At 36.5% G+C, this 26,662-nt stretch overlaps 1 protein-coding gene across 1 annotated transcript; it reads left to right on the top strand.

Annotated features, from left to right (window-relative positions):
• Positions 1 to 2,369: 2,369 nt before the first annotated feature.
• On the top strand, positions 2,370 to 26,054 carry LOC104469818 (DNA mismatch repair protein Msh3-like; the record flags this gene model as incomplete). Its single annotated transcript, XM_010084520.1, has 5 exons — positions 2,370 to 2,527; positions 20,011 to 20,197; positions 20,409 to 20,538; positions 23,062 to 23,236; positions 25,987 to 26,054. Coding segments are annotated over 5 exons (718 nt in total), but the record flags the coding sequence as incomplete, so codon positions are not given.
• Positions 26,055 to 26,662: the final 608 nt, after the last annotated feature.

Raw genomic sequence — 26,662 nt, 5'->3', positions numbered from 1 at the left:
ATCCAGACCGCACTTCCTCAGTTTAGGCATGAGGATACTGTGGGAGACGGTATTTACCTGTCTGTACCTTTTTTGAAATGCCACATGTCTGTTCATAATAAATAGAAAAATAAATAGAAAAAAATACGCTTGCCACTTAACTCAGAATACATAACTGTCTTTTCATAGAGTAAATACAGAAAAGATATGAAACAGATGTCGGTGTGGAAAGTTGCTGTGATAAACACCATTCAAATTTGTATGTATTTTTCTGGAAATATTTTTACATGCTGTTCTATATTGAACAATGATACAGATATTGTGAAATACTTCAGGGAACGTTTTCAGAATTATTTGTCAACTCCAAGCAAGCGACAGATGGCATTTACAAAAAATTCAGCGTTTCATTCAGTAATCATAATGCACTTTCCCCTGTTAGTGGTATTCTTATATTGGCTTTACAAATAATATTACAAAATAAAGTAGTCATGGTAGAGTCACTCCTGGTGATACTGTTGGGTGAGTTCTCTTTTTTCTTGAGGGAGGTGGGAACCTGGTTTATTATGATGCCTCTAGTTTTAAGCTGATGTGTTTGAAGCAGAAGGAAAATGCATCTCCCATCGTGTTTTCAGCTGAAATGTTGCCAGATATCTAACTTTAGGAAAAGCTTTCTTACAGTGCCCTGAAATAAACATCTTATTCTTCTGTTCCCCCTTTCTTCCCCAAATATTAATGGGTTCTTTTTGTACTTTTAACTTCAGCCATGAATTCCAGTAAGATGGTAGCTTGTGGTTGCATGCAATTGTAAGGGCAGATGGTTCTCTGGTCTGACGTTACAGCATATGTTCTTTTTGGAGGCTGGCTTTGCAAATCAGCCACCAGTCTCACAACATGGCTGGAGGGACACCAAACACATGCAGGAAATTTGTGGAATTTAACAGATGAACTGACTCTGGTTTAAAGTATCTGTAAATTCTGTTTTTTTGAGCCAGATGGTGGCCCTGACAAAATTTTAGTAGCAGTATTAAAACTATACCTCGGAGAGTAGAATGTTATGAATTTTGTTCCCATATAGCCATGTGCATTTTATTACATTCATTCTTTATTCCTGATAATGGCATTTTCTGGGTTTTGACTTTATTGTGACTTCCTTATGAGTGGGGTTTTCTTTGCAAAAGCTAAACAGCTTTCTGCATATAATAAATATTGGATGCATGTATCTTCTGTATGATCTGGATTATGACATAAATGACAGTCCTATCTGAATTTTATTTGTCTCCCTATTAACAGAATGAAAGCCTGGTCAAAAACAAGTCTGTAAAGATAGCGAGGTTTATTCTGTGGAGATTTTTTTGTTTTTGTCGTTGTTACAGTGTCTCATCAGTTCCAGTTTTCCTAAGTAGCATGGCTTATGTTCATTGTGCACAGCTTGTCCTTTCTTCCATGTCCCTCCCATGGGGCAATGGAATATGCTGACTTTTGGTTAGTTTATTAATGGCTGTATTTCATTGTATGTACCCAGTAGAAAGAAAAAGTCTAGTTGTCTGAAGTCATTGCATAACTTGATTTCATAGTCTTGATTCAGGTTATGAGAAAGCTTTATAGATTCATTCGTGAGTTTTAATTCTGTATTATCAGTTGTCTTGTACCAGAGAAAGACAGTTTTGTTCTGGTGCTGTAGACATGTGGCGGTACTGTAGGGAGTCTTACAGCTGAGACAAGCTCTTGCATCTGATTTCATTTTCCATAGGATTTCAGTGGTTATATACATTGATCGATCAGAAATTGTATGCAGTCTGCTCACAATATCTGTGTTGCAGTCAACTATTGCCAAACTTGGTGATGTCTTGATTTCGTCTTGTAGCCAGTGTGTTTGAATGTGTGTGTTCTAATTATGAACGGGTGTAAAATCTAGATCAGGTCTTTGCCAAATGGGGAGAAGATCTGGCAGTCAATGAGAACTATTAACCCGGGAGGAATCCAGATCACAACCAAATTAGGACAGCACTGCCTATGCTGAAAGCTGATGAGTTTTCTCTAAACAAAATTGCAAAGAAAATTCTTGGGAGTGCTTTCTTGGCTTCTTGATGAAGAAGGGGAAGTCTCTCCTTTACTCTGTCCGTTTTGCTCTAGAGTAATGAAAGTTGATTGTGATGCTTCTCTCTCACCAGCCTGGAGAGATCTTAGCAAGATGTATGTATCTGAGGCTTCATAATGTCTTAAAGTGAACGTGATGAACTTGAAGAATGAAGGAAGCTGTTAATCTAGAAACAGAATGGTTAATCCTGAGGGCTTGTCCTATATCCCTCTAAACACACATACACACCAGACTTTCTTATAAAACCTCTATGTGCAGGACAATATATTTCACCACTGTTTTATGTTTCCAGGGAGATGGCGAAAGCGTCATGATAATAACTGGACCCAACATGGGAGGAAAGAGCTCCTATATAAAGCAAGTTGCATTGATCACAGTCATGGCACAGATTGGTTCTTATGTTCCCGCAGAGGAGTCGACAATTGGTATTGTGGATGGTATTTTTACCAGGTAATCTTTCAAAACTTGCTGTATGTTTATGAAGACATTATTGTGGCAGGGGGTGTATGTATGTGTATCAAATTATAATTCCGGTTTTTGTTTAAAACTTTAGAATTTATACTTGAAGTTTCCTTTTTCATTTTAAATACATGCATTGGTTGTTAGGTTTTGATTCTGGTTTTCTAGTAACCTATAGTACTTGCTTTAGAGTCTTTAAATCTTTAGAGAAAGTTAATGTCTTTGTCTTTATTAAGATCCAAATATTTACCTTCATCTACCTGAATGGATATCTCAGCCAAATTTATTCTGCTGGGTGATAGCCAAATGGTGTTTCCCCTAACATGAATTCTCTCACCTCTAAAAATCATGTCACAGTTTCTGCTGTGCAGCACAGTTGTATAAATGGCATATACTCACAATACTTAAGACTGAGAATTTGGGGCTGCGTATATTCTATGCTTACTGTCCTTCCTGTACTTTCAGTCTTGAACACACTTTACTTGAATGAATAAAAGAGTGAAAAATGGATAATTTCCTTCAGCCTCATTTTCAAAATAGTGCTGAGTAATTTTCAAAGATTATCAGTACAGTCAAAACTTTTGTATTTTATAATCTAATATTACCAAGGATTATCCAGCTGGTTTTTTTCCTTTTTCTTTAATTTATTTTGTTAATCACCAGAGGTTCTGTGTTACTGATGGTATTTGAGATGGGTAATTATTTATGGTTATAAGTTTCACAACAGTCATGTACCTGTGGTAGAATTGTCTTACTGAAATTCTAGTTCCATGAAGGGAGTGAGCATTTCAGAGTTAACTTTCAACAGAGAATCTGAAATGCTCTGCATCTGGGATTGCTTCATCATATAAAGACTGTGTCATGACAAAAATGAATGAAATTGCACTTTAATGCACTTCAGTGCTAAGCAGCTGAACAAATTAGAAAACAATTTTTATTATCTTTCCAAAACTAACTGGAGCTGAAAATTCAAAATGGTTAACTTTTTCCCCTACTTTGTGTTGAAAATAATTGATTGGTTGATTGCATGAGCATTTCTCAAGGAGTCCTGGAAATACACAAGAAATGATTTACTTTACAGAAGAAACATCACAACATTACTAACAATCTAAAGAATATTTTTGTCTTCCTCTGTGTTTTGTAGGTGAACTTAGAATACTTTTGTGTTCACACTGACTTAATTTCTAACCATATGTGCATAAGTCTGCTACTCTTAAGCTTAGTATCCTCTTTCCTCTACTTTTTGACTGTCATTGCAACAGGATTATTTCTGCAGAAAAAAAAAAAGAAACGTGACACAGTTGCTAGGAGTGCCATTGTTTTGTGCCCACTAGAAAGTGAACAAAGTGGGGTTTTGTCATCTACAGTGTGAAAACCTTGAAATGACTATATCCAAGTTCCACCTGTTCCCCAGTGTGTTTCTCTGATTCCTGCATATTGTACGTATTTTTTTCACATCTGATAAGGTGATGTGGTTGAAGGTAAAATTTATGCTTTTACATTTCAAGCCAAGCAGACCTAGAGTGTGTTACTTACTGGCTGTGAGGCTTCAGACCATTTAATTTGGAGCCCAGTCAGATTCTAACACAGGGGATTGTTTTTTTTTTTTTTTTTTTTTCCCCTGGTCCAAATTAGCTTTGGAAACTCAGCTGGCTATGCCATTCTTCATTTAATGTGAAATATGTCAAACACCAGATGAATATAGTAAAGAATTACTTAAATTCTTGTCATTGCCTTGACAAAAGTAATTGGCCTAATATTAATCAAGAATAAATTGAAAATATATTCTTGAGATAGAAATAGTCATGCATTAGTTAAAAGGTTAACAGGAAGCAAAAAAAAAAAAAAAAAAAAGAGGTTATATATTGAATTCCTTCAGAAATCCAGGATGGTCACTTAAATTTGTAAAAGCTTATCAGTGGAAATGCTTGTCTGCGCATCTATTTAAACTTCTGTCTTCTGTATAGTGTAATTTGAGGGAATCGATTGTACTCATGGGACAGGCATTAGCCATTTGCAATAATGTACTTATGGGATATTAGATCTTGACCCAGTGGTAGCTTTCCTTCCAGTAGAAATGTGTAGGACAATACTTGCATGATGATTTTGCTGCAGCCTATGGAGCATAGGGGCTTTCCTTGCTCTACATATCCAAGTAATGACATCTCTACTCCCCAAGAAGGTGAGTTGTCAGTGCTCTTTTCTGCCCTGCTGTATTTGATTGTCAGTAACCACAAAGTGGTCTTTAGTGCCCTGGTCTTTGCCTAACTCCTGCTTCATTTTCACCTTCTCCAATTAATGAACTTCACCCTCTCCAGTGAGAAAAGGAGTAACTTACCAGATTCTTCAACTCAGAGGCTCAGCATGTACAGAGACTCTCTGGGAAGCAGGCACCTCTGTTTTGGTTTGTTTGGGGTTTTTTGGGCTAGAGTTCTCTTGGGTTTTTTTGTTTGTTTGTCTGTTTGTTTGTTTGTTTTGGTTGGGGTTTTTTTGTTGTTTTTTTTCCGTCCAGGGTTCTGAGAAAGGTCTTAAAAGTATGTAAGTCTGTCAGGCCAGGCTAATGTGGTGTTTCATTCAGGGTATTTCTTAGCCCTAGGAAGTTATCCTTGTACCAGTTTTTAATGCCTGGTTGGAGGAAGGAAACAATAAATTCAGCTGCCACACATGTCCTACATTGTTTCTTTAGTGCTCTGTCTGGCTGAACATGTATTTCTAAAGCCTCAGCTTTTGCCAGGAACTCTCCTCTGGTAGGGAATGAGCTTGAAGAGATCAGAGATTTTCTCTAAGCTAGCCACTGAGTTTGGTTTTTGTTTTGTTTTGTTCTGTGTTTTTGTTTTGGGGGTTGTTTTTGTGTTTGCATTTTTTTTGGGTTTTGGGTTTGTTTGGTTTTTTGGCGGGGGGGGGGGGGGGATACAGCTGTGCAGACCTCCTTTCTGCAGTGCCACCCCACACCACAAGTGTCTTGCTGGAAAATGGGATTTTTTTTGTTGCTAACTTTGGTATATTTTTAATATTTGAAAAATATTGCATGCGAAAATGTCAGTTTCCAAGTTATTTTCATCACTGCCATGGCATGTTGTTTTCTAGATGCTGCTATTAGCATAGCATGCCTGCTGTGAGCGATTCTTTACAGGCTGAGCCTATGAGGACTTCGGTGCATCAGGAGCACCAACAGCTCTGCTGGTTGATACATTTTTTGGAATATTGGTGCTTTATATTGCAGTCTCTTTTTTGTTTGTAGACTGCATCTTCGAAGTGTGAATTTGTATAGGTTTAAGAGATTAACATTTGTCTAGGATTTGTATCTTGTGTTCTAAGTAGGGTTTCCATGGAAATTGAAAGGTTGCTACTTTGGTTATTCCTTTGGATATATTTAGTATTTATGTATTATAGCATCTCTAAATTGACTTTAAATACTACATTATACTAAGCATTTTTAAAGATGCAAAAGGAATTTTCTTGCTTACAGGTACAGTGAAAATAGGAATGATTCATCTTCATTACTGGGTGTATAGACACAATACAGTGCTAAGGCTAGTCCAGACATTTCAGAGTAGTGTTGATATTTTCATCCTGAAGAGGGAGAAAGGGAGAGAATCTTCCACTACATAATACTCCTAAGCCTAAATGATATTCTGTTACAAGTCTGTAAATTGAAAACTTGGAGGGGGGAAGAGTAATTTCCTACATACCCTGCTGGTGTTCGTCGCTTCTTAAGGAAGTCTCTGAGTGCTCCTATGGGCTCTCCCAAATCTCACTACTTCTTATGTTTAAAAACAATCCTGCAATTTCCATTGTTATGCTTTGTTCCTAACCCCAAGATGAGGGTGCTAGGGGTTGTGAAATAAGTAAAAAGTTTGCTTTATTGTTAGGTGGTTCCAGTTTCATAACATCAGACTAAAAAGACACTTAGGTCATTCTCCATGTTTCTGTATTTTTATTTAAAGCTGTTTTAGAATAGATTTCTATATTGTATTATTAAAGCATTTGTATAAGTTTCTCACTTGAAATTCCATACTTTTTTTTTAATGAGTCAATGTATGTTACCCATTTTGTACAAAAAAATTACTACTTTTCAGACTGTATGCTATGCCCATTATTTAAGGGATATCCATGTAATATGGAGTGAGTACAACATATTTCAAGGATGTTTTGGATGAGGATGGTTGCTATTTTCTTTTTTTTTTTTTCTCCTCAAATAAAGGATAATGTTTTCATGCAACTGTTGCTTAAAGAATTTAACTTAACCAGTTCCATTAAATATTTAAGAATTTTAGAAGAGTTTTGGAAAGGTCAACGCTCAATCTGCATTGACTTTTAATGGCATTTGAGTATTTAATTCTCTCATTTGAAAATTCCCATCCAAGTTTCTCCTTGCAGTAAATGGGTTCAGTTTTTGCTTTACATTAACCTTCAATTTGTGTGAGTTCTTCTAATACAGTTATTCAGGCATTGAAATTAACATAATGTTTCTCTGTGTGTTTGTGTAGAAAGACAAAGCAAGTGTGGACACGCATATATGGAGCAACTAATGAAAGAAATTCTGTTGACCTAATCAGGCATTCAGAAGAGGTGATGTGTAGCTGCTGAAGAATGCTGACCTTTAAAGAGGTCCCACTTACAGTCAATTATTGATATAATTTCCTAAAGCTAGAAAACTTCAGCCTACTTCCTGTAGGTCACCAGTAGCTCTTCACAAGGGTCAAGTTTCAAAATTGAAAGAGAGAATAACATTTTGAAGGTAAAATATGTTCAAATAAACAAGGTAATTAATAGTTCAAATTACCAAATGCCTTGTATTCAAGGTTTTATGAGTCAATTTATTAAAATCACAAGCTACCATTAGGAAGAATACTCTGAAGAAGACCAACTTCTACCAGCTCTAGGTGATGGTAACAGGATGACGAAGGATTTCCTTCCTAGAGCACTTACCTGCCTGGCTTTCTCATCTTATGTTGATATAAAAGCTGTTACACTTATTTCAGTGATCAGACATAAGCATGCACGGTTACACTATGGTGACATACATCTTCCAGTGAGATTTTATAGCATCAGCCAAACTGGTCATACTATTAAAGGTATAGCTTTAATAAGATACATCAGTACATAAATAAGATGCATGTAGGTTATCCTCTCATGCATTTTGTCTCTCGTGAAAGAGTTATCTTGCTGTTTACTGATTCTCAGCATGTGTTTATTCCTCATGATGGCAGAGAGAGTTTAAATTGTCTAAGAGGTTATATTAAGAAAACAGAGGGGTGGAGGAGGTTGGCAATACAGGTTAACAGGTGGTGGTGGTAGGTTGGCTACGTAAGCAGCAGTTTAATTCTTTCGTTTTATGTAAGATAGACAGTTGCTTGCACTTCAAGGCAATTGTCTTGATATAGGCTCTGTGCATCACATGTATTTAGGTGTACAGTCCTTGTAACAGATTATTTTAATGTATTTTTAACATGGAGGGCACTCCTCATTGCTGAGTCTATAGTTAGGAGGTACTCAGTTAAAATTCCACTATACATCTGAAAACATTGTGAAAACAGATGGTAGTTGCCCACCTTGGTTAGGGAGGGATGGTTTTTTTCTTCTAGCTTGTCTGTATGCAGGGTCTTTCAGATAGACATGTGCACAAGTGGAATCCTGAATTTCTCTGTTCCAGGGTTCAAGTTACATAGCTGTTTTGGTATTTTCTTGTCTGACTGTCTTCCTTGTGTAGTGATTTTGAACATGTGTGATAGTTGCTCATTCAGCTAAAACTAGGGTGCAAAAATCTTTAGGCAGCTGATCCTTACATGTCTGTTTGACATTACAAAGTGGCAGAGACCTATAAATTAGGCCCTCTGACTTTAAGCTGTTGCCGTTGTACAGTGACCTGATGCTTCTAATTGATTCAGCGGAAGCTGTGTCCTGCTGAGCTACTTGTGTGTGTCCCTGGCATGGATATGGTCTGCTTTCATTCACAGATGCGGAAACTGAAGGAGTATCAGGTTCAGGCTGTGCTTCTTGAAGGTGTCTTTGAAGGTAATCATCAGACCCCAGTGCAGAGACCTACCTCATTGCCCTTCGTACACAGGAAACTGCTCTCAGCTTTTGTGATCTTTGGGTCTATATGGAGAGGGAAGAGGCAGAGGAAAGGAAAGAAAAGGATGCTTTCAATATTGGTTGAGAACTGCCAACATAATCCAACACTGAAATAATGAGGAAGTTTCATCCCTTCACCACTGGCCTTAGTTGTGTCATTTTATTACAAGTCCAGCAACCAAGATCCAGTTCCAGCCACATACCTTTCCAAGGAGTGGTGATTCTGAGTTGAGCAATGGGTTCAGTGAAGGGAAGGAATTTTTATCACTGCAAGGGACAACAGTGCTACTAGGAGAGTTGCCAACTGAAGATCACCTCCTGCTATGGCAAATTTCATTTGAGAACCTACCCATAAGAGCATCACCAATGTCGGCTGTTGCATGTGATGACACAGTTCAGGGGAGTCTGCTCACGCCTTCACCTGCCCAGTTGTTCTAGAGTCCAGCAAAACATCTCTGAACAGGCTGTATCTACCCTTGAAAAGACACCCCAGGTGCATGCATTACTCAGTTTGACATAGGAGTTCCAGTGAGCAAGATATTGCCTATCAGTCTTAGACCACCACATCACTCCAGTCTGTCTTTTCTATCCCAGTTGAGCCTGCTTTCTCGTGACAGAACGGCATTCTGTCTTAGAGGCACCCTAGTAGTGCCCAACAGATAATCCTTCTGTCTCTTCTGAGAAACAGAATAGAAAGGAAAGAAAGCTTCGTCTTCTCAGTTCTTTGGACAAAGTGACCAGGTGCGTTTTCAACCATTTGCAGAAGACAGCCAGTCAATTTACGTAATGCATTCCAGTTTAAAGAAGAAGTGACATTATTTCTATGTATACCTGGCTTAACATGGTGACACTGATGAGATTAAGTCTCTTTTTGTCATTAAGAAGCTGCTTTGAAGGTAACTCAGTGCATCATGCTGTTCTGCCAGCTGGTGGCTGTACTTCCCTTGCTGCCTGTCAGTGCTTGCTCTGCTACTGCTCAGGTAGTATCTTCAACTCATCCTAAAATCCACAAAGCTGAGATGTGGCCTGTTCCACTTAAATTTGTGAGCATTGCACGCGCATATGGAAAAGAGCTTGATGTTATATTTTTAAAAAGTAGTATTTGAATGCCTGCTTGACTGGTGTTTCTGGAACTCCTCATTCCCATCATCCTGGAAGCAGAAAGACCCATGTCAGTCACGTGCCATTGGATCCATAAAGATGGAGAAGGAAAGGGCATTTACATATCACAAAATGACATTTCTTCTATGAGTTACTACAGCCATCATGGATCCTTTTACCAATATTATTTCTCTGCCTTGATTGCTGGCACCTAGAAGAGAATATATGGGCTAGAAACAAGGGGAAGGTTTGTGGCTGCCTCTCTGTAGGCTTGTGCAAGAATGCAGGATGCATGGAGCCCTTGGCCTGTTCCCATAAATCCTGCAAGGGCTGCAAGTATCTCTGCTTCTGCAGGGCTTTTCAGTTTTTTGTTTTCCTTGTGCCAGAAAGATCTCATGAATTGTCAATGGCATGATCGTCAGCTGAAGAACACAGACTTGATGCAGAGGACCCAGAAGAGTGTACATAATACGGTCTTCCTGTCAAGTCCTCTTGGCGGTGCACAGCAGAGCATGTGGCTATTCTGCTGAGCTGAAAAAAACAAACAGGGACCAGCTAACTGACATATTGCTCTGCTGTGTAGGAGAAGTACAGGTTTATTCCTGCTACAAATATATATTGCAAAGGCAGAACTGGGTGTAGCAAATTCTTCTCACATGTGATACAAGGGACCTTTAAGAACAACTGAAAGTCCCTAATGCTTACCTTGTTTTGGCATGGTCTAGAAGGTAGGAAATTATAATCTGGAAAGAAATGCTGTTAAAGCTTAGGGGACATTTTAAGGATGAAGGATTTCTTCAGTGTAAACTAAAAAAACCCCATGAAAACTCAGCCTTTATTAATTCACATTTCTTTAAAGGCTGTGCATCAAATGTGCCATAATGCTTTCTTCTGTATTTTCTATTCAATGTGTGTCTGTCTGATCTCTAAATGGTGGCGTTGACTTTCATAAAGGTCAGGTCTTACAATAGATATATTTTGGATATTACCTCCCTAAATACTTTAACAGCTATTTAATTCTGACAACTTGACAAACTCATATTACTGTTTTGCCAAGAGTTTGTGGAGCTGAAAGAAACTAGTTGACAAACCTCACTATTTTCTCCTAGACAAACATTTTTTTTTTAACTGGGTAAAATGTACACATTTATGGCATCATTACAAATTATAGTATGATTAAAAATTATAACGGAGAACAAATATTGTGCAAACATTTGGGTGTTTTAGATGTTTGTATTTATTTTTTCGTTACTTTATAGGAATGTCACCATTATTAAAATTTGAAAGATACTTAAAATTGCATTATTTACTTTAACAAAATTTTCCACGGCTTGCTAAATCTTGAGAAAGTCAGAAAGCACAGGGTGAAGTGGTATGTGAAGCAAGCAAAATAATATGTTTGTATCAGAATGAAAATTGAGTGCAAGATGTTTTTTAGGTGCTTTTCATAATAAATTGAAATCTGAGGTAAGTCACTTAAGAATGAACACAAAATAGTGCTTGTAAATATTTATGGAAATTAATGTTCCATTGATCTAACTGCTGGTGGCAAAAAACTTCACAGCTTTTTGTAACTAGGCAAATAATATTGCACTTAATTTCATTCCAGTTTTACCAGTTGATCAGTAGAAGGGAGCTACAAAGGAGCAGGACAGAGGGAAAAAATTTTAGTGTTTGAAATACTAAATAAATAATAAGTGCCAAGGTTAGCAAGAGCTTCACTGCAGAAATGATGCTATTTGCACAGCAATAGGGAAACTAAGGTTGAAAAAGAGAGCAGTTTATGACCAGAATGCAGCTTGTTATAGTATTTGCTACTTGTGCATTGCTTCAGTAGTGCATGAGCTGTTACTTGCAAAGAGACTGCCCAGGAACTCACTTGCTTGAAAATGGTTTAGACATGTTCATCATTAGAAGTCTCTTCCTACATAGTGATTTCACTAAAAACAAGAAAGAAATGGACATCTTCCATCCAGAGCTACTCTGTGTACTTAACCTTGATTGCTGAGGGGGCAGCATGCTGATCTTAAAATGGTTACTAGTGTGCAGGAAAGACTTGCAGAGCTTAGATGTCTTAAATGGGCCTGTCTTATCTTATTGTTAGTCCTTTATTCTATGAGTGGAGTATGGTGGTATTGCTTTTCACCCCTTGAGGGGGTCTACATTAAACAAAATATACTAGGAATTATACATGACAGATTGTATAACCTTTTTTTTTTTTTTTTCAGCCTACTGAAAAAATCTTTCCTTGAAGCTACTGCATCTTTACCATTTGAGGGTTTATGTGCCTTTGTCAGAATTCTTGTGCTGGCCACAGCCTCCAAAATCACTGGACTGGCATAGGTGGTGTGCATTCACGTACTTAACAATAATAAGTTGTGGTCCTTTCTTACAAACTCTTCAGTATTTTGCTGGAATAGCACATAGCTTCTCATCTTTGTGTCACATGTGAACTTTGTTGTTCTCAACTCAAAAGGCCAGTTACCAAACTAAAAAAAAATCCTTCCTTCCATTTATTGCTTTATTAAGCTTTATTGATTTCTTTGAGGCTTAGAGGGTAGGATTATGAAGATTAGTCTTCCTGTCTGTTCTAGAAATATCAGTTAAATCACAAAACCTGGCATGAAGATTCAGCTAGTCAGCTTCTTCATACCTTTATCATAAAAATCTAGGCTATGAAATTCTAGTCTTGAGGTGACAGGAGTGTTTGGCAGGGCAGTCGGTAGGCGTCCTGTGTAATACAGAAATCACTGGGAGATTGAGTGCTGAATAGAAAGTGCAGAGGAGTTTATCCCAGCAGAGCAACTTGTCTGTACGTTACCTGGTTTTGGCCAGAACTTTGGTTGATGCTTTCTTAGATTTGTGTTTGGTTGGTTGGTTTTTTAGTTATTTGCATCTGAAAAGAAGTGTTTAAGTCATTCAGATTTTCCTTTGAAAAAAAACCTATATTCTCTCAATTTGCCTGTGCAGTTAGACTCTGGAAGATAAGGGTCAGAAAACTGAAAAGCAAAGGTACTTGTTCACATCTTTGTTTGATAAATATGTAGTAAAGCTTACTGGCTTTGCCATATACATTAATTTGTGTATTGTGCAGAAAGGTAGGGAACCGTTCGTACAAAGCAATCCCAAGTCACTGGCAAGTCCACACAAGAATTTTATATGCTGATATGCTAAACAAGTATTGTTTGTATTGCTCTGGAAAGCAACAATGACAGTCAGACAAACAGAACTTGTTAGTTGTCAAGAACCCAAAAGTAATTTTCAGAAATGTTACTGTTTTATGGCACAGTGATTTGTTTCATTTTGTTCATGCTTAATTGTGTTTATGCTTATTGTCAGAATAACAAAAATTACCTAAGACTTTCATCTATGCTTACTTTAATATAATTACACCCCTGGGGTAAATTAAACCCAGGTTTCAGGGGAAAAAAAGGGTGGTGTATTAAATTCGCTGCACCTGTTTTCTCTCACATGGAGATGTTCTTTTTGAAAAAGAAGAGAATAAGTAAAAGTTGTAGTTAGTGTTGTTAAATTAAAATTTATTTCGTTCTTTTTTTCTAGAAAAGTTATGTCTTGGACATATCACAGTACATTTGAACTGTAACTATTTCTGACAGTGTTCTGTAGCTCTGTAGAAATTAATGTGTTCTATGCATATATTTGTAGGTAATTTAGTTTCATGTCTTTGTTCATTTCATATTAACATACATCTGCAGTGTTAGGTTTATATCTCATATGCATCTAATGATATAATATTTAACAAAACAGTCTTTGGTTTACACACATGGCATTTGATAAAATCTGTAAATACAATCAACCGTTCTGTTTGCAGGGGTTTAAATCAGGCTTGAAAATTCATTTAAATCAATAAAAGTCAATTATTTATATGTACAGCAAAATGTATAAAACAAAAGGGATTGAAAGGCTTTCCCTGTAAGGGAGGAAGAGAAAATTTGCCTGTGAAGCTGACCAGCTCTTTTACAGTGAAGTTGAAACTCTTACATTAAATGGTGGTACTTACCTTTCTAAAACTCTTCTATGCTATGATTTAACCTAGTAATAATTTGAATTAGATTTTCTGTGGTGTCCACAGGTTTAAAGGGGAAAAGTTCACTTGCACTGAATGCTTCAGCTATTGTCCCTAGTCTGTTGCTATAGTTTCTGCTTTTTAATCCTCCCTTGGCCTCAATCCTTCAGCTACATATGCACATTAACTTAATTACCTTGGGTTCCCTTGCTGGAATCCGAGAGTAGTAAGTGTAAACCTGTGCATATTTTAGGGTTGAGTTTTTATTTTTCTGAATTTTTTCATCTTCTGTAGGCTAATATTGATTGCTCACAAATAAACACCCTAATTTGAATATCTTATAATTTATGCTTCAGCAAAATGATTGTACTCTTAATCCATTCTTTTTCTTGACCATCAATAGTATTTATACAGTATTAATGGTTTCCTGCAGAGAAGTCGGGGTAAAAGCATGTGTTTGGAGCTTCAGTTGCATTATGGAGCCTTCATAAACTTCTCCATCTAGTATTGGCCTTCTGGTATGCACTGCCTGTGCTGACAGATCTTTTGGAAGGAGAAGCTGCAATAGAAACCTCAGTGTGGTACTTCTGTACAGGAACAAGTCATAGCTTTCTGACTGAGGGTAAGAAAAAGAAATGCCTAGTTCTGTGTTTGAGTAAATGTAAAAGCTGATTGACGTGTGGAAAGCAATCCACTGATAACAGTAGGTGTAAAATCCTTTCCGTGTTTGAACGCAGAATTTAAGCTATTGCTATTGTGTCTGTGTTCTGCTACCAAATACCCAGCTCCTCCAAGAGCTTGGCCCTCGTGCCCTGGCAGCCAGATGCTGTAGGGTTGTGAGTAACGTGGGATGGCGAAACTGCAACTTAGACTCAAGCAAGTCCAGTTTTAAAATACAATGGAAAATTTCTGAATTAACTAGAAATCTGCTGGATTGTTTTAACAGTGAGTGATGTATTTACCCTAGGTGATGTAACAAGTAGGTTCAAGGAGTTGTTGTATTATTGGTGGTATCATTGCTGAATTTCAGAAAAGAACTTTTGCAGGTGTTCTTCACTAGGTAATGTAACGCAAGCTTTTGGAAGAACAGCTGAATTTCTGTTGCCTTGTAAAGCATTAGAGATGACAGGATTTTGGTAGTGTCACTCAGAGACTGTGTTGCCCAGACTGGTATTTGTCTTCTGAACTCAGTCCTACCTGTTCTCTCAGTTGAGGTGAAGCTTTTAAAATATTGAATGTTCACTGCAATCCATGGATGTTTTTTTTTCCTCTGGCTTCCAGCTAAAAGTCAATACAGTTCACATCTTGAAAGCTAATCCTGGTAGATACATTTATTTTGATATACTGGGGTGCTCATGTGTGCAGCATGCCTCTGTTGACTGGATCTATTAAGTAATGAGGATTTAAGTGGTTACTTCTTCTGGCTATTTCAATTACCTAGTGATATGGAAAAGGGGGGGAAAAAAAAGGTAAAAATCACAATGAAACGGAATATTAAAATCACTTTGGACTTGCTTTTCTTACCAGGATAACACAAAGTATGTTTCCTTAGTGGTCTTCAGTTTTGCTAGTTTCATTAATTTCTCAGTGACTGAGAATATGATATGTCTACAATAATTTACAAAATCAAAATGTATTTTACATTAAATGTGTAATGCATTCTGTCAGGCTTTTCAACAACTGTTCTTCTAAATTGGGTAACATGCCATCTGTATTTCTTCATTTAAAGTTTGCAAATAAGCAGTTGCAGAAATGGTGTGCCTGTTGACTGTAAATAGGTTAGTATCACGAGCATCTTATGATTTCCTATCGTCATTGTCCAGGTAACTTTGCACGCATTTGCTTCTTAGAAGTTGTCCATGCCTGATGCAAAAATAACTATCCTGATAACAATGCTTTCTGTCATACTTAGGATGAGAGTTGGTTTTTTAAATTCCCTAATTGTAGTTTCTGTAAATTATTTTTCTGTCAGTTTTTGGTTTGAATGACTAAGGGCTTGATGGAAATGAAGTAAATGATTTGCCAGTACTCTGTGGGGGAGTGGGAAGCATTAGTTTCTTGCCAGTGAACTGTTATAAATTTGCAGATGCTATCTTCTAGAGCATTACTTGATAAATTTTCATTGTATGTGGAAAGTAGCCAGAAGTTACAATACCCAAGTTTGGCTACTTTTATACTAACCTCTGTGAAATTCTTATTAGCAGTCTGAGTGTTTCTAAAATACGCAAGGTTTCAAATTGCTTTTGTCGGCAAAACTGAAAGGTGGTTCTGGTTAAACGTTTGGGATTATTCTTGGGACCGCAGTAGGAGAGGATGTGCAGTAGTCAGCCCACCAGTCCTCCATTTAGGATGCCTGTTTTCATTTTCTTGGCAGTCCAATAGTCCAATTTGAAAACTAATTTTGATTTTTAACCTGTGAAGTCTCAATAAGTGTTGTTTGCTAGGTGCCTAGTAGACAGTCAATAACCCAGTTTAATGGGAGAAGATTTACCAAAGCGTTGAAATGAAATTACACCTGTGCTCTTTCATTCATGTCAGGATCAATATCAAGTTTTTCTGCTCTCATAAACATCATCTTCGGTTAATACTTATACTTTTGTACCTGTTTGTTTTCTGCAGAGATCACATAAAACTTCAGCTGGGAAGAGTGTTTTCTGCAAAAAAATAAAAGGATAAAAAACAGTTGTTGTGAGATATTTTTAAAAAATACTAACTATACCATGTTGATCAAAAACATGTTGTAGAGGACAGTCCCGTGCAGGAAAAGGGATAAACTGTAAGGCAAAACCCCATCTAAAGCTTTCTTTCTGTAAACTAGTTATTTTAATTTAAATAACTCCTGTTCAGATGAAGTGATCTTTGAAATGACATTTTGAAGGGTTTTGTGTGAGAGGGAGAGAGTAGAATTGTAAAGTCACATTATGAGTATATTTTATTTGTGTTTTTCTCAGTGTTCTCTTTGAATCACAGAGGAAATGTCTTTGTTCGTGGTGTTGAGAGAGCATTGTTCTACACCTCAGAGAAAAGAATCATTTTCTTTTAATGTTCATTGTTCTTGACGAATAAATAATTTGATGATGAGTACATTCTGAGATGAATTTTGGCTTCAGTTCTGATCCCTGGGAAGACAAACCATATCTAGAAACCTGAGTGCCTCCTCTTGAAAACGGCAAAGGCAGCATGTAGAGACTCTATACTAATTAGGTTTATTCTTCTGTAACAGGCACAAGGTTTTATTTCCCCAGTAAGTATTTTAGATTAACTTTTGAAGTCAAATTCATGTTTCTAAAATGAAGGTGAAAAATCTTGAATGTCATTTAAGGGTTTTTTTAGCATTAAGTATTTTATAAACCAGGAATTAATAAATAGTCTCAAGATACTGACAACTGTATGAAAATAAGGATTTACAGAATGATTTTGTAGTCTTGTTTTCTAGGATTTGTTAGAAGTTTAGTGGGATTTATTATGTCTGTTTTAAACTTGAAGAAAAAGAATTGATAAGCAATATGTGTTTTGACTCAAAAACTTTATCAGGAATAATATAGCGTACAGTTAGGGAGCAATGCCTTGCTGCATCTTAAATGTTAGTTTTATAAATGCAATCATTTACATTCCTACTAGTTATTCCTACTTTTTTGGAGATAATATTGCTTATCACGTCAGTTCAAAAACAAGTATGATTCTTCTAGTGTCTTGGACAGAGGCAGAAAGAACAATTTTAACTGTTTTCAAAGGGTGACATTTAAGAGTTTTTATGTCATTTAAAAATACATGTGTTTTTATAATCTGTAGATAAGCCTGAGTTAAATTTGAATGGTTTAAGATGCTGAAAAGAAAGGCTTCTTTTGCAACTGTTGTTAACAACAAGAGAAAGATAATACTCATTTCTGTTTGCATCTTGAGAATTTAGTGAGGAAGTTCTGAAAGTTATTTCTGTGAATCCAAATTAGATATAAAATGACTAAATGATTTTGTGGGCTCTATGGAAATTATGCAATCCAAGAGAAAAATAGAACTGAGAACTCAGTATAATCATCATAGGTGCAGAACAGACAGCCTAACAGACAGTTGGATGCTGTCCCTGTAATGAAAAGCCAAATAAAAATTATAAAATAGCAACACACATAATCCTAGGGTCAGAAACTGAGGTTAAAGTTGCCCATTACAGAGCCAGAGATTGTTGAGACGTAAAAAGTATTTGTCATTCTGGTGAACTTATTTGTAGTTAATAGTGTTAAACATAGATCTGGTCCATATTGTTCCCTGTAGATCTGTGCAATATTGCAATAAAGGGGGATTGTTTGATTTTACAGTAGTACATAATGGCCGAACCAAACTAGGAAAAGGGGCTGGGGACACTGTGAGAAAGTCAGTAGTATGTTCATAGTTCTTAACCCACTATTTAAAAAGATCACAGTAGTAAATGTCTTAATAAAATGTTAGTTTCACAATGCCTCGATATCCTGAATTATATATTTAATTCACTTAAATTAATGTAAAGTTTAATTAGCTTATGTGCAAAATCACCTTTCTTCTGGAGTATGTCAGAGTATACCTAGTGTGTGTGTATGTAAGCACATATTAAATGAAATAAAAACACACCATTTGCACATTGTATCATAATGCCCATCTCCAACCAAAATTAGTTAATTTAAAATTGAAGATTTGCATATTGTGAAGTTATGCATGCCACCATACCAAATTTACAGGGCAGGAACCAGAAAATATATAGAAATCATAACTGTACTGTGTCCAACCTGCTAGTTTTTGGTATTAGTAGTCAATTACTCTTGACAATCATAAGATCCTTATAAAATTATGAATATCTTGCTAGTGCTTCTATAGGCAATAGAAGCAATTATATTGGAGAGAGATGCAGCAAATGACGGAGAGGAAAAAAGCTATACTGGGATTCTCTTTAAAGGTTTTGATTGGCTTTAAATACTGTTGTGGCCAGCTGTTACATCTGAAAATGTAATATGCTAAGCCCATGAGTCACTTTTCCTTAAATCAGTGTGGCTTGTATGTAACTGTATTATTGGCTGAGGAGAGTGAACAAATCCATTTTTGCAGCCCTACTCAGTGGCTTGCTAATGACAACCTATCGCAGAAGTGATATTGTAATGTGATTAATGTAATTGAAAAGCATATATGCAAAAAAAGAGTGTTCTTTTTTCCCAGGTAGAAAACGTATTAATTTATTAGCTGCAGAAGAGAAAAACAGGGTGAATGACCAACAGATTTCTGAGATGAAAACTGCAATTTTACAATTTGAGATAAAATTTGAGGTTTCAATTTTGCGTGAATCTGAAACAGTGCTAAGAGGCTTGTATGAAAGAATTTGTGTGTGCATATGTGTGTGGAGCAGAAGAGAAATTCACCTGTGTGAAGGCTGGTAAGTTCAAGGCCAGTTGTGTAAAAGAATGAGAAATCTTTCTCTTAAAATCATGTTTAAGCATGCTGGTAAGATTGTGTACCTGTGTAATTAGGGGAAATAATTGTTATTTTATTACTGCCTGAAGGAACTAACTGGTGTTTCTGTTTGGATGCACAAATACCTGGTCACGAGTGTCCCCTCTGTCTCTACATGGAAATGATAATATCTGATACTTCCAGGTGCTGTTAGCATTTAAAAAATACACCAACTAGATGGTCAAACTAAAAAGTAAAATTCATTTTCATGGCTACCTTTGCTGGAATCCTTCTTGTGAGCTGACTGATCTGAATTCCCAGGATGCTTTTTAAGGGAAGAGCAGGCTGCCTTGTACTGTTTGTCAAGGTGGAAGAATTTCATACTAAGAAATACCCCCTTGTCTACCTCCTCTTTTTCCCCCTATTCCTGTCATTGACATGGGATGCTGAGATTTCTGTCTATGGATTTACACTGGGACTAGAGTACTGATGGTCCAGAAAAATTCTCTGCTGACCTTACAGCCTAACCTCCCCCAGATGGCCATAGGGTTGGTATATCCTGTTGTCTTGGGGAATGCATACAAACCCTTATTTGATGCTACATGAGTAGTTCCCTCGGGACCTTTCAGTGTTTTAGAGTACCCTCATGTCTGCACCATGTGCTGTTGTTGCATTTTTTTCCTAAGCAGTAGCTTGTTCTGGAAGGTGAATGTTCTCCCTGGGTTTTTCTGTTCTGCTTGGAGCAACAACAAGAAATTTATAACAAAATTGTTTCATTATCAAGATTTTTTTTTTCCAGTAGTATCTGGCATTTACTTGAACTTAATAAATCGATCTGTTTTGTATCCCAATGCAGAATGGGCGCAGCAGACAACATTTACAAAGGCCAAAGTACCTTTATGGAAGAACTGACAGATACTGCTGAGATAATAAGAAAAGCAACTTCAAGATCACTAGTAATTTTGGATGAATTGGGAAGAGGAACTAGCACACATGATGGAATAGCTATTGCTTATGCTACACTTGAACATTTTATTAGAGATGTAAGTGTTCAATCCGACACATGCTGGTGAATGCTTTTTCAGCCTGTAGTATGGGAGGCTGACTTGGACATCGTGTTATTTCCTTGTAGAAATGTGGCATGTCTATACTCAGAGCAAAGGGATACGGATGAAGGATACCAGTTCTATGTTGCTGTGTTTAAGAAAAAAAATTAAAGCTAAACCTTCCTGTGCATCTATTTCGTTGTTGTAGGTGGAGTCACTGACACTGTTTGTCACTCACTATCCCTCAGTTTGTGAGCTGGAGAAGGTGTATCCAGAAAAAGTTGGTAATTACCACATGGCTTTCTTGGTGAATGAGGAGGAAAGTGCTGAACAAAAAGGTACAGTATAAATCCATCTGAGATTCTGTTACTATAGGTATAGGCAGAAATTGTAAAATTGTTACAGTAATTGAAACCTCAACATGAAAATGATACATCCAGACTCACTGGAGTATCAGCTTATACACACTGAACAACTATTTCTCTTTAATAGAAGGATGACTGCACTGTGTCAGATAAAAGTTTCATCCAGACCAGTATCCAGCTTTTCACAGTAGCCAAATACAAATGATTAGGGAGGAGAGATTAGGGAGTAAACATATGTCAACTCTTGATCTCACTGTCTCCAAATGTTTGCTATTTAGGGGGCTTCAAGAGCTAGATGTGTTTTCTGGGGTTTTTTTAGTCTGTTGAATAGATTTAATTTCAACGAGGCTGTCTAGTGTCCCTGAGTATCCTTCCATACTTTTAGCATCTTCATCCTACTGTGTCAAGGAGCTCAAGAATTTAACACTGCATTGTGTGAAGAACCACCTCCTCTTGTTTGTTTTGAAACTTTTTTGAAACAACATGGAGCTTCACTTCATAGTCCCAGATCTTGAATCAGAAGAGGCAGAGGAGTAATCTCTGATCCTTTCTTTGCCATGCGTAATTTAGTAGATTGCTTATCATAATACCATTCAGTTCTGGTCTTGCCAAGCAGAAGATTTACAGAATTTCTTCTTTTTTTGTCACTGCTGCTCTGAATTAGTTAGTATCTTCAGTAAAGGTTGACAGCTTACTGCTTAACTCTTTTTCTTGTTTGATAATCACCCTTCATGGTGAGGACTGTTACCATCTGTTTCCTATCTTTTAACCAATTGTTTACAGATGCAAAGGCCTGCCTTTTACATTATGGCTGATTAATTGTCAGAGGAGCATTTGATGCTGGACTCTTGTCAAAAGCTTTTTGAAAATCCACATAGGATTTATTCACTGGATCTGTCTTACTCACATGGCTTCCAAACTTACAAGAGATTTGTGATGTAGGTTTTCCCTGTGTACAAACTGCTTTGATTTTTTTCTTGATATGTCATCAGGTTTAATTAGGTGCTTGATAATTCTGCTCTTATTCTGGTTTTCCCACTTTGCCTAGTAATGGCCTGTTCGCTGTATCATTGCTGGAATTTTTTTTAAGAATTAGCGTGATATTTGCCATTCACCTTCCCCCTAATTAATTCTTAATACTGTATTATCTGCTTCCATTGCAAACTAACCAGGACAGGGCATTCTAGTATTTGCCACTAAATAACATGTTTAAATATATGATCTGTCACTTTTTACATGTTTTTTGGAGAGTTAGTTTACAAATTTGGCTAGAGGGAGACTTTGGCTTTTGTATTCTGTTCAATATTAGAAGCAGGGATCCCAGAAATACATGTAAACTTTGAGCACAGGTAGTTTGAAGTAGTGTTATGTTTAGGTGAGCACTATCTAGCCATGCTGATGTTCCCAGTTAAGAGCATCACTCTCCTGAGCATCAGCATGTCCTTTTCTCATGGAGTTCATTAATTGAACTGTTGTTCTCTGATACCATCAGGCAATTGAGATGTTATCAACATTCAATACTTACTATTCCTTAACTGTTGTGTCCATAAAACCCTGTACTTTGTGTTTCAGTGTGCTACTTCGGCATTTCTGTTTTCAGTGTTAGCTGACCTGAACCTTCAGGACATATGTAGTCTTCAGTGTTTTACTACAGAAAGCACAATAGTTGTAGTACCACAGCCTGCAAGCAACAACACATCCATGTTTATTACTCTGCCTGGATCTTTAGCTCCTTATGTCTTAACACTTTAATTGTTTTATTTAAGGTTGAGTTTTATGGTATGTTTTTTTCCAATCTTTGACTTGGATCACTCACATCAAATCAGCTTGAGCCATCAGCATTCATGAAAATCTCCATTGTTTCCAAAAACCTGCATTTTTAAGACAGAAGAATGAATGACAATGAACAACCCCATAGTTTTTCTGCTCTTTACACAAGGCCTGGATTGTGCAAAGATGCAACAAAAGAGGAGGAGGAAGGAGTCATTAGATTTATTATGATGGCTCTTATGTTTCCATCTTAATGTCATGGAATAGAAAGAACACGTAGCGGAAGATCCACCATCCTAACGTTTTGTTTTTCCTAAGCATTTCTATGGCTCCAAGCTTCCTGGCAAGCAGCAAACTTTTTGTTCTGCTGTAGTTATGGACTTTTTAATTGTGGGATTACTGACACTTCCTTTATTCTGTCTTTGGTCAGCAAATGTGAGATGCAATACCCTGGTTACAACATAACTAATCAATTTGACTTACACAACAAGTCTGCTTCATAAGACACCAGTTAAAAGTATAGTAGAGTTTTTTCAGTCTCACAATGGGTAGCTAAAATGTGTAGTCTTAAGGAAACTTTTTTTTTTTTTAATTTCTTCAGTGGAATAGATCACACAGAAAGCATGAATGATAATGAGACCACAGTCTTTGCCATTTCGGTCTTTGGTCTACTACATTTTATTAACATAATAGAGGAGGCTTTGATTTTTGTTTTATTTTTTTTAGGATCTGAAGATGAAGAGAATCCTGAATTTATCACTTTTCTGTATCAAATAACTAAAGGAGTCTCTGCAAGGAGTTATGGGCTAAATGTTGCCAAACTGGCAGATATTCCTGAAGAAGTCTTGAAGAAGGCAGCTCACAAATCAAAGGAGTTGGAGAGAGTAGTGAATATGAAAAGGTCAGAACAATTGTGATTTCCCCCCTCACCCCAGTGAAACTTCAGCTGTGAATCGAAGAGTATTTCACACAATGTGCATTAAAAAAAACCAGTAAGAGCTACTTCAGATATCCTCCTACCCTTCAGGGAAGAGGCAATGAAACAAAACTTTGAAAGAATATTTAGGAAGCTGTGCTATCCATTTCAATCAAAGCTTTAGATTTTATAGTTAGCTATTCTGTCAGAGGTTAATTGCTTCCCTCTGAAACAAGATTGGAAGAAACTAAATGCACATTGAGCTAACATTAGGAATAAACTTTTTTATTTTCTTATGGCAAATACTAGCAAATTTATTCTTTCAGTTGTGTATTTTCACTGTTTTCAGGAAGACAAATTTGAATTATAACTTATCTTCTAATACCTACTTCTGTTCTCACCAGTGATAGTGAAAATACTAATAGATTTAGAAAGTGTATTTGTCTCTTCAGAACTTAAAATCGCATTTGCATACTATAGTGTAGAAGGGAATGCAGGTATTTTTCTAGTTTAACTTAAAAATAAATATTTGTATTTTGGTTGCCCCCCAAACACATAAAATTTGGCTGAAAGTTTGAGGATTTACATATTTTTCTGATAACCAATTTTAATTTCATTTAGGGACATATGTACCATATCTGTTAGACTAGTTATGAAAATTCCTATCTCTATCAAATAATATTGTCTTTAAAAAACCCATAACATTATGTACACAATTTAGATATAAATATGTGCTGGTATGCATATTCATTTCCACTGAAATGTTTGTTGTTTTGATTTGCAGTGGCAGTTCTATCAGCAGAATTCAAATAGCCCTTTAGGAATATAATAAATGAAGATCTTTGTTGTCGAAGGCCAAAACTAATCCTGAATAATTTCATATGAGAATATTTTAAGTACTAAATTATTTGTAGATGCAGGCAATTATTTTGAAACTTAACAGTGCTTAGTGGTTAACACAAGTTTCTATTCCCTTTTCAGAAAGCAAAATAGAAACATTCTATGGAAGATACATGACAGTTTATGGGAAAAATACTGTGGTAGCTTACATTAATTGGAAATAATAGTCCATAACTGACAAAAGTAAAACAGCAAATTACTAGCAATATCTTAACTCCTGTTGTTATAGGATGCATAGGCTTTTAAAATCAAGAAAAAATTGTTGTTCAGAAAGGTGAGAGTATAAGCTGCAAGGCCAGAGTTACTGTGTAATAAAATTAAGATGTGAGATAATATCTCCCTTTGTTCTATGAAAGCCATGCTAGCACATTACTGGGACAGGGCATGTGCCTGGGAGGACCAGCTGGAGCAGGCTTCCCCCAGCCCATCCCCCACAGGCTGCTGCTGGAGGGGGTGCTGGTGCTCCTTGTCCTTTGCTCCATAGTGACAGGTCTGGGTTTTTCATGACGACAGAACAGGACAGGTCAAGGATCTGATCCATCTGAAAAGTCATTCTTTCTCCAGTTGATATCACACACGTTAAATTTCCTGATGTAACACATGAAGAGGTATTACTACCTGAAGAAGGAAAGGGTGGGAGCAAGAGAAGGAGGAGGCGCTTGATTTGGCAGCAGTTAGTAAAGGAAGCCTTGAGACTGTGGCCCTGCCTGCTAGACCAGCCTACCCCGTCTGAACTTTGGCGCTTTTGCCTCCCCCTTTAATGAGAGACAGTGCTATGTCAGGGACAAGAGACATCCACCACACAGCAGTTGCTGATTCATTGGGTTTGACCTGTACTGGGTTATTCCTTCATTATAGACTCCTTGCATGCACTTTGGAGGAAACTTCATGCATCTATACAAACCTGGAGCTCAAGTCAGCAAAAAAATAGAAAAAATATTCAATGTGTCTAATAATTTCACAGTGCACAAATTATTGTAGAATGTAATCTTTAATTTTTCCAGTTCTCCTATGTAGGTCATTATAGAAATATTTTCTTTTGTATATTCCTGCTTATTTTTACTTATTGCCATGATGAGATCTAAATGTCAAAGTATTCTTCTATACCTTCTTCCCACAAGAGACATTAACAAATTTTAAAATGAGTATGGTGTATCTGTGGTAGGAAATAAAAATTATAATGATCTTGAGAATCAAACTCAGACCTATTCATAGCAGTATACTTGTGCTGTCACAATACCCACAGGCATCTGCCTTGTCTTATTTTTTTAAATCACTTTTATATTATTTAAGAAAATCCATGAGGTAATTCCATCCAGTACTGACATCTCTGTCATCAGGAATGTGTATTAACCCATTTAAAATGTCTTGTTGTTATTTGTCACAGCTCTTATGAGTCCTTCTTAAATCAAAAAATATTAAAAAGAAAATTGGAAGGATGTGTGTACTCATTTATGTTGAAAATTTGTTAATCTCTATGATTGTACAAGTGCAAATTTGTAGGAACTGAATGCTGAAAATTTAATGGTGCAAACTACAATACTGTTTATTTCCTTCAATGATTTACTCTTGCTCAGTGTTTTGTTTCGTCTTGTCAATGCTTCTGGTACTGTAAGTTTGTTATAAAATTAAATTTTTGGCTGTCCTAGAGCTGGAATCCATATATTGCAAAATGATAACTGATTCTTTGAAGATCACATAACATTTTGAGCTACACAAAGTGCTGGTTTTGACTGTGTTTAAAATTTTGCAGATGATGTAGAGCTTTCAAGGTTTGATGTGCTTAATTTAAAAATGTGTCCATATTTTGATTGATTTTATTTTTTTTCCTCCAGAAAAAAGCTAAAGTCCTTTGCTGAAGTATGGAAGATAAATGATTCTCAGGAACTACAAAAATGGAGAAGTATGTATGAACCTGAAGATGAAAGAACAGACAGTTTTTAATCCTGCTTAAAGGTGGAAAATATTAGGGATGCAAAATAAAGGTCCGGAGACTAATAAATTCTATCAGGTGTAGTTCTAGGTGCATTGAGTTGACTTTTCTGCCTTCTGTGAGATAAGAGATGCTGCATTGTGATATGATGCCCCACATCGACTTCCTGACTGTATGTAATTTTCTCCACATTCCTTCCCTGAAGTGTTTTCCACCCTTTTCCTTAATTGCAAAATGTCTACTGAAATTGGATTTAGTTTCTAATATGTTTAAAAAACATGAAAAATTATGTTGGTAAATTATTAGGTAAATCTTTTATAAATAAAATTATGTCTTTTAACTTTATTGTACTTCAATTTCTGAAGAAATATTCCTCTGCATTGGGAAAATGTAGCTGAGTCTTGACTATACTAAACTGCTGTGCAACTGGTAAGAATGAATACAATAAAAAGATATTTTTTGTTGTTCTGGTATTAATGCATTCAAAATTCACTGGTTTTGTAGAGCACCCTCTAAATTTTGTGTGCATGAGGAATTTAAAAAAGTGTGTGTTATGTGTCTGGATTAGGAGAGTTTTG

The sequence above is a fragment of the Pterocles gutturalis genome, unplaced genomic scaffold (assembly GCF_000699245.1).
Source record: "Pterocles gutturalis isolate BGI_N339 unplaced genomic scaffold, ASM69924v1 scaffold310, whole genome shotgun sequence".
Classification (NCBI taxonomy): Eukaryota; Metazoa; Chordata; class Aves; order Pterocliformes; family Pteroclidae; genus Pterocles; species Pterocles gutturalis.
The sequence above is the reverse complement of the archived record's forward strand: the minus strand, read 5'-3'. Positions and strand labels throughout refer to the sequence as shown.